Here is a 17,890-nt window from a genome sequence, read left to right on the forward strand (position 1 = left end):
TGACTTAGCCGGAAATAATATGCATTTGTTGGACGCAAATATCTTTGCAGCGCTAACGCAATTGAATTGTATGAATTTGAGCCGCAACGAAATCCGGGAATTGCCCGAAGATCTATTTGCAAATCAGCGTAAACTTTTAATACTGGATCTAACTCACAATTTATTGACATATCTAACGAAACACCTTTTCGATCAAACTCCTTGGCTATGGCAATTGAAACTAGGTGGCAATCTCCTGCACGACACTACAAATCTTATGGAAAATCTGAAACCGCTGGATTATTAATACATAGGCTAGACGTAAGTCAGAAAAAACTGCAAAATATTTGGAGCACTGAGACTTACGTCAATACAACGCCAATGTTACTGACAAAATTTCGAAATAAACCTAGAGCACAATTTCATTAAAAACATATTTGCTTCACAAAATGTATTTAATGCAACTGACTATTGTGCGCGCGAAATCAAAATGACTGGCAATCCGGTCGAGTGCGATTGTAAATTTGCTTGGATTTACAGTGATAACTATCGTTCGCTGTTCAATGGTTTGAGGTGCGTTCAGACGTCAAATGATCTCTTGCAGCTGGAACGTAATGAACTGTGTGCTTTTAACCGGTAATATGCCCTAGCGCATGCAATTATTACACACAATCTAAAACTAATCGAGTTAGATATAGGGTTATGTATATATAAATGATCAGTGACGAGAAAAGTTGAAATCCGGTTGACTGTCTGTCTGTCCGTCCGTCCGTGCGTCCGTCTTTGCAAGCTGTAACTTGAGTAAAAATTAAGATATCTTGATGAAATTTGGTATGCAGGTTTCTTAGTACAATAAAAGTAATCAGACTATTGCCACGCCCACAATTCGCCATTAAGGGGGTATTCTGGTCTAGAAATTTAAAAAAATCTAATTTTGTTTTTTTTTTTTATATTTTTAAAGTTTAACTATTCAAGAATACGTGTACAAGAGGATTTTTCAAAATTCAAATTATTTTCGGAGTTATATGCATTTTTCTGACCCGGCATCCAAACTGCTTCGGCCGGAACTAATCGAACAAAAGACATTACGCGAAACTTTAAGCGCGTTTTTCTCAAAACTGACTTTTTCGGAACGATACCCACGATTTCTCAGGTTCTACGGCACCGATTTACTTGAAATTTTTATAGAGCTTTCTTTATAGGCTTGTCTATGGTTGGTACTAGCCCCATCCCCAAATTTTTATTTTTATTATTTTTAAAAAATTCGAAATAGTCAGAAAAAGTGATCCAAAAAAACTTTTTTTTCAGACAGTCGCCATTTTGTGAAAAAAATTTTTTCCCACTTTTCCGTAGTTCCGATTAGTAATCTTTTTTTTTGGTTTCAGATAACTTAACTCAGTTATATGGTCACGCACGAAGTAGTAGTTGAATTAAAAAAAAAAAATCAGAGCTCACCCAAATAATTTCCTTTGAACTAGCTTTTTCCATGTAAATACACATGCGCGAAGCGAATTGCGTTTAAAATTTTTCATAAAGTGTCTTTGTTTCGAAGTGGGCAGGTGTGAAAAAGTTGAAAGAAAAAAAGATGGCAAAAAATGCGAATTTTGATAGAAACAAAAGGTAAGTACCGTAATAGTTTTTGAAGTGTGTTGTTTTTAAAAGAAGTTAAGTTTCAATTTGAATAATAATAAAGTGAAAATATATGACAACTATATTTTGAAAAAAAATAAAATGTTCTTGTTGACCATTAACTGTATTTTTTCCTGGTGTGACCATATGGTCACGCTGGGCTAGATTAAAGGCTCAATTTATGTAACATAATTTTCGTTCAAAACTTTATAATTCGTGGTGAATTCTTTCCAAATTTTCAAACGTTTAAACACACAAGAGGTTATTTACTATCTAAATGACTTTTGTGATAGCGATGAAGAAGATTCGCCCGCTGCTCTATATATCTTTCCTCCGGACAACGAAAATGGTGCAATCAGTGGAGAAGATGAGGGTGATGATGACGACGTAGGTAAGCCAGAGGATATATGTGTTGGTCAATTGAAGGCACCTTGTGGGTTAGTGATGAGCAGTGGTAATAGGGTTTTAACGATTGATAATGATGATGAGGAGGATGACTTGGAAGTTGCTGATTCTGTGTTGATCGACATATTAGAAAACTCTACTCAGAACTTGCAAACTAATTTGTTAGAGAAACAGGGCGAAATGTCAATAGAACCGCCACTGTTACGTACGGGATCACATTTTGCGTGGGTAGAAGATAACTCGGACGGATTGATCCCCATTTTCCCTTCACGAAATTTTGTAGACTGTAAGGTGAAGCCTCATGAGCAACTTGAAAAGTTTTTTGACGATGAACTCATAGAGCACATTATAAACGAATCGCGAAGATTTGCAATTTTTCTTGGTAAACCAAATCCTCAAATTACCAGTGCGGAGCTTAAAGTTTTCATAGCCATCTTGTTGGTCAGTGGATACAATGGTCGAAGTACGTTCAGGTCATTTTGGAGCGTTGACAATGACATGCGCAATGAGATGGTATACTTAGCCATGCGTAGAAATCGATTCGAGGAAATTTTGAGATTCTTACACTTTGAGGATAGTTGTAAAAAAACATCTGACGGAGATAAGATGTGGAAACTGCGGTCCTTAACCGACCACTTAAAATCAAATATGCTGAAGCATTTCCATCCGCAACAACAGCTTTCATTTGACGAGAGCTTGATATCATATTTTGGGCGTCACGGATGCAAGCAGTTCATCAAAGGAAAACCATTACGGTTCGGTTATAAAGTTTGGTCCTTGTGTACGATATCGGGATATTTAGTTAATTTTGAAATTTATCAAGGAAACAATCCTCGTGCCAATAGTACCTACGAGCAAACATTTGGAAAATGCGCAGCTCCACTGGTGAATATGATAGACGATTTTACACCAGCGGTTCAGAATCTACCATTTTCCTTCTATTTTGACAATCTTTTCACCAGTGTTCCTCTGTTAGTTTACTTCAAAGCTCGAGGATATACCGCAACAGGTACGATCCGGGGAAACGGCTGCCAAAAAGTAACCCGATTGAACATAAAAAAATATTGAAAAATGAGGAGCGTGTTCATATTGAGTCTACAAAATTGAAAGAAGCTAATATTTTTCTCACAAAATGGAATGATAACGCAGTTGTTAGCATCGCTTCGACTACGTATGGCGCAAACCCGGTAACAAATGCAGTTCGATACTCACAGAATCACAAAAAAATTATTGATGTTCCACGGCCATTAGTTATCAGGGAATACAATAAATATATAAGCGGCGTAGATCGTATGGATCAGAATGTGGGCTTGTATCGAATAGGTATAAGAGGAAAGAAAGGTGGAATAGTATCTTTACGTGGGTAGCTGACGTATCGGTACAAAATAGCTGGCTGCTACACAGATCAGTCTACCCAGAAATACCTCAGCCCGAGTTTCGGCGACAAATAGCCATTTACTATTGTAAGCACTTTGGTGACCGCCCCAAATCAAAGGGTCCTCGAAAAAGGTCTTTGGAAGGAACAGCAGAGGAGACATTGAGACATGATGGGCTCAATCATTTCGTTCGTCCATGCGAAAAAAGAAGACGTTGTGCCGCCGATTTGTGCGTTTCTGTTGGTAGAACCGAGTGCTCGAAATGTAACGTTGGGATTTGCGTAAAATGTTTTGAGAAATATCATATGCCATCTTAATTATTAAATACGATACGGTATAAAATGTTTTTATAAAAAATAGTTTTTAATGTATATTATTTTAACAAAAAATAGTTTTCAATACATACTTAAATAACTGTTTAAATCATTTTCTTTTAATTCACACTTGTTTAGTTAAAATATGTGGGATAAATCTTTCCTTTACTTCAAATAAAAACATGAGAAAAATTACCCCATATCATGCCCAGTGTGACCATATGGTCACACCTCAAAAGTCGGTTTAGGAATGATGCCTTAAAATAAGGATGGTACGTAAGTGATCATTGGACCTATAAAAGTCATCTCTTTAAATATTTCAGAAATCTCAGACAATAAAAGTACTAGGAAGATTCGAGTTAATTGGCGTAGACACCGCTTACGCGATTATAGCCGAGTTAACAACAGCGCGCCAGTCGTTTCAGATAACTAGGAGGGTTGAAATCATAGGTATGGTCACGTGGAAATTTTTAGAGACCCCCCACTTCGTCAACTCATAATTTTTGAAATTTTTTACTTTTTTTTAATTTTTAATTTTTTTCTGTATTCTTCTAAAATTAACAAATAACTAATACAAAATGGATAGTAAAAATATTAATTGCCTTGTTTTACGACACTTTAAAAATTACCTGAAATTCATGCTTCTTGACCAGAATACCCCCTTAACCGAAAACATATAAAGTGCCATAACTAAGCATCAAATTAAGATATGAAACTCATATTTGTCACAGAGGAACGCAGTAGCCAGGTGCTCATTTAAGAAAACAATTTTGAAAAAGTGGTGTTGGCCCCGCCCTCTAATAATAAATTTAATGTATATATCTTTTAAACCACTTAAGCTACAAAAACAAATTCACTCAGCACGAATATTTTAAAAACTCCTACCAAATTTGTGAAAATGGACGAAATCGGATGAAAAACCCGTTCTCCCCCTATATAACGGTACTGTTAAAAACTACTGAAAGCGGGATAAATCTATAACTAAATACGCCAAAGACATTAAATTTTACCACCGAGGTGGTATGAGGAAGCTTTATAAGAGCCGCTGTAAAAATTGGACGATGGGCGTGGCACTGTCCACTTTTTGATGAAATCTCATATCTCCCGACCCGACTGAGACCCGATTTCGATAAAACTTGACATGTTGTATTGTTTTCATATTTGTATATCACCTTGTGAAAATGATTAAAATCGGATAATAATCACGCCTACTTCCCATATAGCAAAACTTTAAATTCCACTTCATTCGTTCAGTTTCCAGTACACAAATCAAGAAAAACTGTTAACTTCGTTGGCACCAAAGCTAATATACTCTTTACAGGCGTATTTCTATGTGTCCAGTTTGTATGGAAGCTATATGCCATATTATTATATTATTACCTTAAGCAGTAATCTATGTCAAATTTCGTGAAGATACTACGTCAAATGTGAAAGTTTACCGTACAAGAACTTGATTCCGATCGTTCAGTTTGTATTGCAGCTATATGTTATAGTGGTCCGATATCGACAGTTCCGACCCATGAGCAGCTTCTTGAAGAAAAAATGGCGTTTGCAAAATTTCAAAACGATATCTTAAAAACTGAGGGACAAGTTCGTATATATACAGACAGATGGACAGACAGACAGACGGACATGGCAAAGTCGACTCAGCTCAATATACTGATCATTTATATATATACTTTATAGGGTCTCAGATGCTTCCTTCTGACTGTTACAAACTTCGTGACAAACTTAATATACCCTATTCAGGGTATAAAAACACCTCAAGGCAACGCAAAAAACAAGGTTAAGCTAACAGTTTTTTTCGATTATCGAGGTGTGGCGACTGCATTGATTCTTTGTGAGTTTTTCGCCAAATTTTCAACCAATATCATGCTGCAACCACCTATTCACCTGTTTGAGCTCCGTGTGTCTTCGGGGTATTTATTTAAACGACCGCTCCAGGAAAACCGTTTTGAAGCAATTGAAGACATTAATCGTGAATCAGTAGACGCATTGAAGGCTATTCCAAAATCGACCCTAACATCTGTTTCAAGGAATGGAAAAAACGTCGGCAAAAGTGTGTTGATGCCAAAATAATTATTTTGCTGGGGACGACATAGATTTTGAAAACTAAATTAAGACTTTTTAAATAATGAATACAATCTTACTATTTTTTGCTCATATTAGTACACTGTGAAATTGAGCGCAATCGGATGACAGCTAAACCTACTTCCTATATAATATACTCTTAAATTTTATCTAATTCTTTCACTTAATAGTATTCAAATAAAATATCAATAATGTCATCAAATATAACATCTTGCGGGTCCAAATATATGGGCCCAACTGAATGATTTTTTTAAAGTATTTAACCACAATTTTCCGAATTTATTGTGATACACTGCTTTACTATGGCTTCGCTTACGCCTTTCAATGGCGTTGCTACGTAGGTTGCTATGCATATATGTATGTATATTTCTGGCCTAATAATGTAAATAGGCATATTTATCAACGAAAATGATTTTTTGTTTTTGTTTTTTTTTTGTTTGTCGATTGATGTTTTGTTTCGGGCTCATACGCATAGATCCATGATTCGTCGATCTTATAAACGTCTTTTGAAGCACCGCGATCGTATTTTTTCAGCATTTCTTTACACCAATCCACACGAGCCTGTTTTTGAGCGATTGTCAAATTGTGAGGGATCCAACGAGAACAAACCTTTTTTACGGCCAGGTGTTCATGCAATATCGAGTGTATGCTGGTGGGAGAAATGCATAGGCATGCCTCTATCTGAAGGTATGTTACATGACGGCCTTGCATTATCAGTTCACGTACGGCATCGATGTTTTCTGGCACAACGGCTGTTTTTGGACGACTTTCACGGAATTCGTCTTTGAGCGAGCGTCGGCCACGATTGAATTCGTTGTACCAGTTTTCACAGTGCTATGGGATGGTGCTTCATAGCCATACAAAGATTTTACTTCATCGATGCACTCTTGTCGTGATAATCCACGTTGAAAGTTGTGAAAAATGATCGCACGAAAATGTTCACGAGTTAATTAAAATTTTTGGCCGAGATAAATTTTTTAATTCCCTGTAAATAAAACATTTCACGATTAAATGACAAAGCGTTCTGAGTGATGTTATGCTAAAAAATGTCAAACTTTCCAATGGAAATGTCAGATTGCACCTGGCAACACTTAGTGTTGCCCTAGGCCAGAATATATATAGCAGCCTCGTATAAATTTATAGCGGGATTCTGTAACCAGTCTCTAGTCTCTATTTGAGACATTTTCAGGTAAAGTCTCAATTTGTGACTAGTTACTTTTCACTAAACAGTCTCTAGCATTAGTCTCAAAATATTGCCTCAAATTTGAGACCTGATAGTTAGCAAGTCACAAAACTAAAAACAACTCTTGTCTGCCATCTTAAATATACTGAATAGAGATCATCATAGATATTAATCGATTGTCATTGTTTTATATTTTGTAAGCAACTCAATGCTCGAAAATTCTACGAAAAAATGCGGCGGCTTACGGAAGGTTTCAAGACCGGAGCGTATTCCTGTAGAACCCCCAAAGGTGATCTAGTCACTGATGCCCAGAGTATACTTAAATTATGGAGGGAACACTTCTCCAGCCTGCTGAATGGCAGTGAACGCACAACACCAGGAGAAGGAGAACCCGATTCCCCAATCGATGACGATGAAGCAGACGTTCCATTACCCGACCATGAAGAAGTTCGAATAGCAATTGCCCGCCTGAAGAACAACAAAGCGGCAGGGGCCGACGGATTGCCGGCCGAGCTATTCAAACACGGCGGCGAAGAACTGATAAGGTGCATGCATCAGCTTCTTTGCAAAATATGGTCGGACGAAAGCATGCCCAACGATTGGAGTTTAAGTGTGCTTTGGCCAATCCACAAAAAGGGAGAACCCACAATCTGTGCCAACTACCGTGGGATAAGCCTCCTTAACATCGCTAATAAGGTTCTATCGAGCGTATTGTGTGAAAGATTGAACACCGTCAACAAACTGATTGGACCTTATGAGTATGGCCTTAGGCCTTGAGAATCAACAACCGACCAGATATTCATCATGCGACAAATCTTGGAAAAGACATGTGAAAAGAGAATCGACACACACCACCTCTTCGTCGATTTCAAAGCTGCTTTCGACAGCACGAAAAGGAGCTGCCTTTATGCCGCGATGTCTGAATTTGGTATCCCCGCAAAACTAATACGGCTGTGTAAACTGACGTTGAGTAACATCAAAAGCTCCGTCAGGATCGGGAAGGACCTCTCCGAGCCGTTCGATACCAAACGAGGTTTCAGACAAGGCGATTCCCTATCGTGCGACTTTTTCAACCTGCTTTTGGAGAAAATAGTTCGAGCCGCAGAACTAAATAGAGAAGGTACCATCTTCTATAAGAGTGTACAGCTGCTGGCGTATGCCGATGATATTAAAATCATCGGCCTCAACACCCGCGCCGTTAGTTCTGCTTTCTCCAGGCTGGACAAGGAAGCACAGAAAATGGGTCTGGCAGTGAACGAGGGCAAGACGAAACATCTCCTGTCATCAAACAAACAGTCGTCGCACTCGCGACTTGGCACTCACGTCACTGTTGACAGTCATAACTTTGAAGTTGTAGATAATTTCGTCTATCTTGGAACCAGCGTAAACACCACCAACAATGTCAGCCTAGAAATCCACCGCAGGATAACTCTTGCCAACAGGTGCTACCTCGGGCTGAGTAGGCAATTGGGAAGCAAAATCCTCTCTCGACAAACAAAAACCAAACTCTATAAGTCACTCATAATTCCCGTCCTGCTATATGGTGCAGAGGCTTGGGCGATGACAGCAACCGATGAGTCGACGTTACGAGTTTTCGAGAGAAAAATTCTGCGAAAGATTTATGGTCCTTTGCGCATTGGCCACGGCGAATACCGCATTCGATGGAACAATGAGCTGTACGAGATATACGACGAAATTGACATAGCTCAGCGAATTAAAAGACAGCGGTTACGCTGGCTAGGTCATGTTGTCCGGATGGATGAAAACACTCCAGCTCTGAAAGTATTCGACGCTGTACCCGTCGGGGGAAGCAGAGGAAGAAGAAGACCTCCACTCCGTTGGAAGGACCAAGTGGAGAAGGACCTGGCTTCGCTTGGAATATCCAGTTGGCGCCACGTAGCGAAAAGAAGAAACGACCGGCGCGCTGTTGTTAACTCGGCTATAATCGCTTAAGCGGTTTCTACGGTTTCTCAAGTTCTTGTATGGAAAACTTTCACATTTGACAATATGTCTTCACCAAATTTGGTATAGATTATTTTCTAAGGCAACAATACAATCTCCGTAAAAATTGTTCAGATCGGATTACTATAGCATATAGCTTCCATACAAACTGAACACATAGTTACTAAAAGAAAGGCACCTGTGAAGGGTATATTAGCTTCGGTGCATTATCGCACAAAGGCGAGTGTTAAAAGAGTTTGCGGTTTTCACAAATATTTTACTTGATAAGGAATTAGAATACGATTTCCAATTCGATATTATATTTTAGTATTTCAGTAAGTGGAAGTGAGTTGGTTTGCAAGCCCGATTTATTGTGGAGGAAATATAAAAACAATAACAGCAAATTAATTTTAAAGAAACTAAAAGTGAGCAAGATGTATATAATATTCGCCTACATACTAAGTCAACTGATCATAAACAACAAATTTCTGTTGGCGAACACTACTGAAATGGAGTTAATCAAAAGCACAGTTGAACCACTCCCCACTTGGCCCTCCGATTGCTATAGGAAAGTGGGGACTTATTGTGATCTTTATTGTACTGTTTCCGACGAATTCTATCTAAAAGCTAAAATCTGCTTTCATTCACACGATCAGACACTGCTGGTACATTGTAACAGAGAAACAAAACTTAAAAGCAATTTTCTACTCGAGCGCAAATTTCAGTCAATTTTACTTAAAACCCGTAATATCGTAGTAGAAGATTGCAAGAATTTCACGCACGAAATCTATATGAATTCCAAAATGCGGGCAATTATAATATATACCGATAAGCCGAATAAAACAACATTTGTCTATAACAGTGACTTTGCTGCAGAACAAAAAGAAGATTTCTTTCAAATTCCAAATGTGTTTAACCTACAATTAATTGTAAAATCAACAGCAGATATTATAAGCATACCAACTTACATATTTTCTAAACACTACCAACTGGAAACGCTCACGCTTAGCGTTCAAGGTCTAAGAAACAAGTACTTAAAGCTACAAAACTTGACGCAAACTCACTTTGAAAACCTCACTGCGCTCAGACAGCTTGACTTAGCCGGAAATAATATGCGAAGGTTGGAAGCAAATATCTTTACAGCGCTAACGAAATTGAATTCTCTGAATTTAAGCCGTAATAACATTCACGAATTGCCCAAAGATCTATTTGCAAATCAGCATCAACTTTTAATACTGGATTTGAGTCACAATTTATTGACATGCCTAACGCCTAACCTTTTCGATCACACTCCTTGGCTATGGCAATTGAAACTTGGTGGCAATCTCCTGCACGACACTACAAATCTTATGGAAAATCTGAAACCGCTGGATTATCTGCATAAGCTAGACTTAAGTCAGAACCAACTGCAAACTATTTGGTGCAACGAGACTTCCGTCAATGCAACGCCAAAGTCACTGAAAATATTTCGATACAGCAATATGGGCATGAATTTGACTTTAGCGGACGGTCTTAATTATATCACAAGGTTCCAACCAGAAATTCACGAAGGTGGCAAGCTTAACTTAACAGTAATCAATTTAAGTGGCAATCGTTTGCGTGAATTCTCTTTGGATTGGCTTGTAGCAGCGGACATTACATGTCCTTTTGAAATAAACTTAGAGCACAATTTGATTGAAAACGTGTTTGCTTCAAAAAATGTCTTTAATACAACAGACGATTGTCACCGCGAAATCAAAATGACTGGTAATCCGGTCGAATGCGATTGTAAATTTGCTTGGATTTACAGCGAAAACTATCGTTCGCTGTTCAATGGTTTGAGGTGCGTTCAGACGTCAAAAGATCTCGCGCAGCTGGAACGTAATGAAATGTGTCCTTGGAAACCGGTAATGTGCCCTAGCACATGCAATTGTTACACACAATCTGAATTCCTGCACATCAAATGCAAGGGTACGCAGCATATCGAGCAGCTCCCACGACCCGAGCAAGTTGGGCTCAAGAGTTCGGTACTTGATATTAGCGATAATAATTTCATTGTATTGCCGCTAAACACCACCTTCGGCTATGGTAACGTTTCGCAACTCAACGCGTCGTACAATAAAATCACGAACATAAATCTCACTCAACTGCCGCCCAATTTGACAGTTTTGGATCTACGAAATAATCGCTTAAAATCTTTAGATGATGAATTTTTGCGTACATACCTCAATGACAGCACAAAACTAGAATTTCTCTATCTCAGTGAAAATCCTTGGTTTTGCGACTGTAGCGCGCAGCAATTGCTGTACACCATTCGTACACATCGGGCACGCATACCCGATGCCGACCAGTTACTTTGTGTTAATCAGCAGAACGTTACACTCCTAACAGCAAATCTGAGAGAATTGTGTTCTTCTCCTGTTAATGCTGCATATTATCAGCTCGTAAATGTTATTGTGATTTCTGTAGCGTCAGCCATTATTATCTTACTTTGCATTATCGCACTATTCTATAAATATAAATTAGAAGTTAAAGTCTGGTTATATGGCCACAACATATTAAGATTCTGGATTAACGAATGTCAGCTGGATAAGCATAAAAAATTTGATGCCTTTATTTCATATGCACACCAGGATGCAGACTTCGTCAACCATACATTACTGCCGCAACTCGAACAGTCCGAACCACCATTTCGTGTATGCACACACGAGCGCAATTGGCTGGCTGGCGCTTATATACCTGAACAAATCATCGAATCGGTGGAACAGTCACGTCGGACGATCATTGTGCTCTCGCAGCACTTCATCGAGTCGGATTGGGCGCGCATGGAGTTTCGCACAGCGCATCAGTGCTCATTGAACGAGGGTCGTGCGCGCATAATAATGATTAAATATGGTGAAATCTCGGACAGTGAGTTATTGGACAGAGAACTAAAAGCATATTTAAATATGAATACATATCTGGATTGGCAAGATGTCAGATTTTGGGACAAATTACGCTACGCCATGCCCCATAAATTGGGTGGAGAGAAGAATTCCGATATGCTTGAAGTTAATGGTAGAATGTATGTTATGGGACAAGTTGAGATGAATCGTTTGCGTGACGAGAGTGTATAAAATTGGGGGAAGGTATGCAAATATATTATATGTATTTACTAAATGTAGATACTCGATAAAATGTCCATATTCTTCTGTGAAACAAAAAGTCATTTAAAATATTGCTACTAAGGAAAATGAGAGAGAATCTTGACCAATCTGTTATACAAAGAGTCACTCCCAATTTATTATATTCAGAGTAACTTTTTAATTCATTTTACTGTATACTTTACGCATATAATAAAGATCCATATTTTATACATACAAAACGAGTGCGTTTTTAACTGCACTCTCAAAGGTCTCTCCCGCATTTCGCCTCTTAGACTCAGAAGTGGAAGTGTGTATGATGACATTATAAAGTTAAGATTACGTTATCATTATTAATTAAGCACTTACCTAAGCAGAAATATACCTGAGTATTTCATTACTGGCGCCGTCCTCGAGTCCTGTTAAAAAGGTTTTTTGAATTGAAATAAAAGTTACATTTTTAAGAAAATTTAGTTTTCAGCTGAAATTTTAAAGAAAATTAAAATTAAGCAAATGGAGAATGTAAACAAAAACAAAAATAATTATAATAAACTTAAGAAAAGGCTTAATTCTAGCCTATATTTCGTAAACTATATTTTGCTTGACCTCTGTTTGACTTTTTAAGGTACCTCTTATAAAATCACCAAACATGTGGCGAAAAGTCTGCTGGATGTTCGATCCTGATATTAGTTATGTGGGAAATAGGTCAAGTTTTCGCACAATTTCATCAATTTAAGCACAAAGATATGCTGCTATGATTAAAACATGTTCCGTAATTTTCATTCAGATAACTAAAATACTGGCCGATATATCCAGGATAAAATCATCTGGAAGTTCAAAAATATTTATATTAGGTATATGTGGACTGAAGGTAGTATTGACCCTGTTCAACCCATTTTTGATACATAGAAGTACTATAATCAGGAAAAGATTTTATCTGAATTTCAAATGTTTATTGCACATATTGAATGATATTTTTGGTCAACTACAGATACTGGGATCTACATATTCTGTACCTAGGAGTGTGAACAGTTTGTTTGGATTTAGACAATTTTTGGTCACAAGATGGCATATTTTAAAGGAATTACTTATTTTGTTACTTAAAGGGGGAAATACCTTTAGAATTTTTACAAAATTAAAAAAAAGATCGTTTTAATCAATTGAAAAACTATTCAAAATTATAGTCCCAAAGTTTCATTGGTTTACTCCGAATATTTTCGAAGAAATAGGCTCTAGAACCATTGCACTTCATGCTACGGTCTATATAACCGGAGAACTTTGAGGCTCGTTCCTCGAAACTAACTTTTTTCATCCAGCCGTCAAAACTGCAAGCGAATTCTTTAACCGATATACGTGAACTAAAGCGTATTTCATAGACAATTTTATACTCAAGTGCGTGATAGAGCGCTTTTCCGAGAAAAATGGCATTTTTACAGTTATTTAAGTATTTTGATCCCGAAAAACACAGGTAAAATGGGACTTTTTACAAAATCTTTCAGACTTAAAAAAAAAAAATAACTTTTTTCGTTACGGATAAGAAGCCTAGCCAGGAAGTTGACGGCCGCAAAAAAATGTCATTCAACGGGATCGTTTACATTTCCGCCACTTTGTTTTTTTTTTACATTAAATAATTTTTAGGATGGAGTCATGTGTAGAAGTTCACGCAAGTGAGGAAAGTTCTCTGATCGCCATTCACTTGGGAGTGGCCAGAAACGATTCTTTTACATATGACTCAACCAAGTATCCTCTGGCTAGCCTAAGAACATCCGTTTGAAGGCGAGCTAAATGAGAAGCGAAATATTCCCTCCGCAGGGTTGTGCTTTGGGTTTGGGACTCGCCACGTGAAAAAAACACTCCCAATGAAAGGAAGCAACAAGCCTCGGATGAGAGACCCCCTTTGATGACGACCATGGCAAACGAAATAAGGACTACGACATTAGGGCATGTACCTGGAATGTACAGACCCCTAATTGGCAAGGTGCCGCTGCCCAGCTGGTTGATATCCTCGCGAAAATAAAGGCTGACATGACCGCCGTCCAAGAAATGCGATGGACGAGACAAGGACAGAGACGAGTAGGTCCCTGTGACATTTACTGCAGTGGCCATATAAAGGAGCGCAAGTTTAGTGTTGGATTCGTGGTGGGAGAGAGACTCGGTCGCCGAGTACTATCATTCACTCCGGTGAATGAACGTCTAGCCACAATCCGCATCAAAGCGAGGTTCTTCAACATATCGCTGATTTGCGCCCAAGCCCCGATGGAAGAGAAGGACGATGTAAACAAAGATGCTGTCTATGAGCGCTTGGAGCGCGCTTATGAGTGCTGTCTCCGCCGCGATGTCAAAATCGTGTTTGGCGACTTTAACGCCAGGACGGGCAAAGAAGGTATATTTGGCATTACGGTCGGTAAATTCAGCCTCCACGACAAAACATCCCCAAATGGGTTGAGGCTGATCGACTTCGCCGGGGCCCGAAATATGGTTATCTGTGGTACTAGATTCCAGCACAACAGGATACATCAAGCTACCTGGCAGTCTCCGGATCGAAAAGCCAACAACCAGATCGATCATCTTGTGATAGACGGAAGACACGTCTCCAGTATTTTAGATGTGCGTGCGCTCCGAGGTCCTAACATCGACTCGCACCACTATCTTGTTGCAGCTAAGATTCGCACCCGCCTCTGTGCAGCAAAAAACGCACGCCACCAAACACAAGGAAGGTTCGACGTCGAGAAGCTGCAATCACAACAGACAGCCGAACGATTTTCTACTCGGCTTGCACTCCTTGCCCGCCTCGTCAACAACTCTGTATAAGGGAACTGTGGGACGGCATTTCAAACTCCTTACGTACAGCTGCAACCGAAACCATTGGTTTTCGGAGAATGCAAAAGAACAGCTGGAACGACGAGGAGTGCCGTGTCGCAGCGAAGCGAGACGTATTTGCGGACAGAAGAAAGAAGAGGTCGAAATGCGTGAGTACGAAGAGCTTGATAAGCTGGCCGAGAGGAGTAATCCTGGAAAATTCTACGAAAAAATGCGGCGGCTTACAGAAGGGTTCAAAACCGAAACAAACTCTCGTAGAACCCCCAAAGGTGATCTAGTCACCGATGCCCAGAGCATAGTTAAATTATGGAGGGAACACTTCTCCAGCCTGCTGAATGGCAGTGAACGCACAACGCCAGGAGAAGGCGAACCCGATTACCCAATCGATGACGATGGAGCAGACGTTCAATTGCCCGACCATGAAGAAGTTCGAATAGCAATTGCCCGCCTGAAGAACAACAAAGCGGCAGGGGCCGACGGATTGCCGGCCGAGCTATTCAAACACGGCGGCGAAGAACTGATAAGGAGCATGCATCAGCTTCTTTGCAAAATATGGTCGGACGAAAGCATGCCCAACGATTGGAATTTAAGGGTGCTCTGCCCAATCCATAAAAAAGGAGACCCCACAGTCTGCGCCAACTACCGTGGGATAAGCCTCCTCAACATCGCTAATAAGATTCTATCGAGCGTATTGTGTGAAAGATTAAAGCCCACTGTCAACAAACTGATTGGACCTTATGAGTGTGGCTTCAGACCTGGAAAATCAACAACCGACCAGATATTCACCATGCGCCAAATCTTGGAAAAGACTCATGAAAGGAGAATCGACACACACCACCCCTTCGTCGATTTCAAAGCTGCTTTCTACAGCACGAGAAGGAGCTGCCTTTATGCCGCGATGTCTGAATTTTGTATTGATATCATCAGCCTCAACACCCGCGCCGTAAGTTCTGCTTTCTCCAGGCTGGACAAGGAGTCACAGAAAATGGATCTGGCAGTGAACGAGAGCAAGACGAAATATCTCCTGTCATCAAACAAACAGACGTCGCTCTCGCGACTCTACTCTCACGTCACTATTGACAGTCATAACTTTCAAGTTGTAGATAATTTCGTCTATTTAGGAACCAGTATTAACACCACCAGCAACGTCAGCCTGGAAACCAACACAGGATTGCTCTATTAACAGGTGCTACTTCGAACTGAGTAGGCAATTGAAAAGTAAAGTCCTCTCTCGACGAACAAAAACCAAACTCTATAAGTCCTGCTATATGGTGCAGAGACTTGGACGATGACAGCAACCGATGAGTTGAAGTTACGAGTTTTCGAGAGAAAGGTTCTGCGAAAGATTTATGGTCCTTTGCGCGTTGGCCACGGCGAATATCGCATTCGATGGAACGATGAGCTGTACGAGATATACGACGAAATTGACATAGTTCAGCGAATTAAAAGACAGCGGCTACGCTGGCTAGGTCATGTTGTCCGGATGAACGAAAACACTCCAGCTCTGAAAGTATTTGACGCAGAACCCGCCGGGGGAAGCATTGGAATGATCAAGTGGAGAAGGACCTGGCTTCGCTTGGAATATCCAATTGACTCCACGTAGCGAAAGGAGAAACGACTGGCGCGCTGTTGTTAACTCGGCTATATTCGCGTAAGCGGTGTCTGCGCCAGTAAAGAAGATGATTTGGTTTAAAGGATAATTTAAACCAGTTATGAATGTTCTAAGCGCGGTTTCCCTATTTTTAATATTTAACTCTTTTGTTATTTAGGAATTTGTTCCGTGTGTCATTGTTGTTTTATTAATTAACAATGTCAATTTCTTATTGACATAATTGTAATAATCTATTAAATATTGCGATCCTTGTCTGAGTATCTCATTTCTTGGTCAATTACGTGTACTGGCCTTCTATCCGCATACGCAAAATATAATCTCGAAAATATGGCCTCTAATTTAAAACTCTACCATGGTTTGTGAAAATGTCGTTAACATTGCCAACAATCTTGTTTCTCAGTATTGTTAGGGCTCCAAAATATCTCCTACTCCCTGCTTTATAGAGAGTCATTGAATTTTTCGCAGTTTCCCTCCAGCTGATATATGACCTTCCCGAGAATTTCGGTAAAGATTTCACAATTTCTAAATTTTCATTGCACATAATTGAGTCGTTAATTGTCTGTGTTTCGTATTTTGTCACCTGCTTAGCAGTTGTTATGTTTGTTATGTGATTATTTAACAGAGCTATTTCAGCTCTTATGTTTGTCGTTTGAGTCGCTATCAGTCGAGCTACTTACATACATATGTCTTCTGCGGTAAAATTACTGAACTCCGTTCTTGAGAATTGTAGAATTATGTTATCTACTTTAAAAAATCGTTATTTCTCTTTTTATATATTTAATACAATAATAATATAATTAATTTCGTTTTCTTTTTTATTTATATATATTTAATATATAAGTATTTATATTGTTTCTTTTTTCTTAAATAAGGGCACTTGTGAGTGTCATGATTATTGTTTTTGCAATACTAACAGTGAAGCAAGTTTTTATAATTAATACTAGAGGGATTTTTTCCCATTTAATTAAAAAACATAGGATTTACTTACAACTACATAACTTGATGTTGTTGTTGCTGTTTAGCTTTTGCCTTTGCGGCTACTGTTCTTTTGGAAATTTGTAGCTTTTTTGCTCTGCGCTTGGCCACTACTTTATCGCTTTTTATGCGGATTTTCACTGGCACACTGTTTTCTGTTGTTTTTGAGGAACTCTTCGTTTTGAATATTTTTATACTCTTGCAACCAGTTACTACAAAATATTATAGTTTTGTTCACCTAACGGTTGTACGTATCACCTAAAACTAATCGAGATAGATATAGGGTTATATACATATACTATATACAAATGATCAGGATGACGAGAAAAGTTCAAATCCGGTTGACTGTCTGCCTGTCCGTTAGTCCGTGCAAGCTGTAACTTGAGTAAAAATTGAGATACTTTATGAAACTTGGTATGCAGGTTTCTTAGTACAAAAAAATGAGTGATTCGTTGATGGACGTA

General features: G+C 39.0%; 1 protein-coding gene across 1 annotated transcript; it reads left to right on the forward strand.

Annotated features, from left to right (window-relative positions):
* Nucleotides 1-469: 469 nt before the first annotated feature.
* Nucleotides 470-12,013, forward strand: LOC120768735 (protein toll-like). Its single transcript, XM_040095508.1, has 3 exons — nucleotides 470-552; nucleotides 1,902-2,476; nucleotides 10,122-12,013. The coding sequence occupies exons 1-3, from the start codon at nucleotides 470-472 to the stop codon at nucleotides 12,011-12,013; spliced, it is 2,550 nt and encodes an 849-aa protein (XP_039951442.1).
* The last annotated feature ends 5,877 nt before the right edge of the window (nucleotides 12,014-17,890 follow it).

This window comes from Bactrocera tryoni, chromosome 2 (genome assembly GCF_016617805.1).
Source record: "Bactrocera tryoni isolate S06 chromosome 2, CSIRO_BtryS06_freeze2, whole genome shotgun sequence".
Classification (NCBI taxonomy): domain Eukaryota; kingdom Metazoa; phylum Arthropoda; class Insecta; order Diptera; family Tephritidae; genus Bactrocera; species Bactrocera tryoni.

What these genes read in the sequence shown, in the direction of transcription:
- LOC120768735 (XM_040095508.1), top strand. Translation starts at nt 470, where the DNA reads ATGACTGGCAATCCGGTCGAGTGCGATTGTAAATTTGCTTGGATTTAC. An exon ending in TCGCTGTTCAATGGTTTGAG is followed by an intron (nt 553 to 1,901) that starts GTGCGTTCAGAC and finishes CTTTTGTGATAG; the next exon opens with CGATGAAGAAGATTCGCCCG. An exon ending in CAGTGGATACAATGGTCGAA is followed by an intron (nt 2,477 to 10,121) that starts GTACGTTCAGGT and finishes AATTGCCCAAAG; the next exon opens with ATCTATTTGCAAATCAGCAT.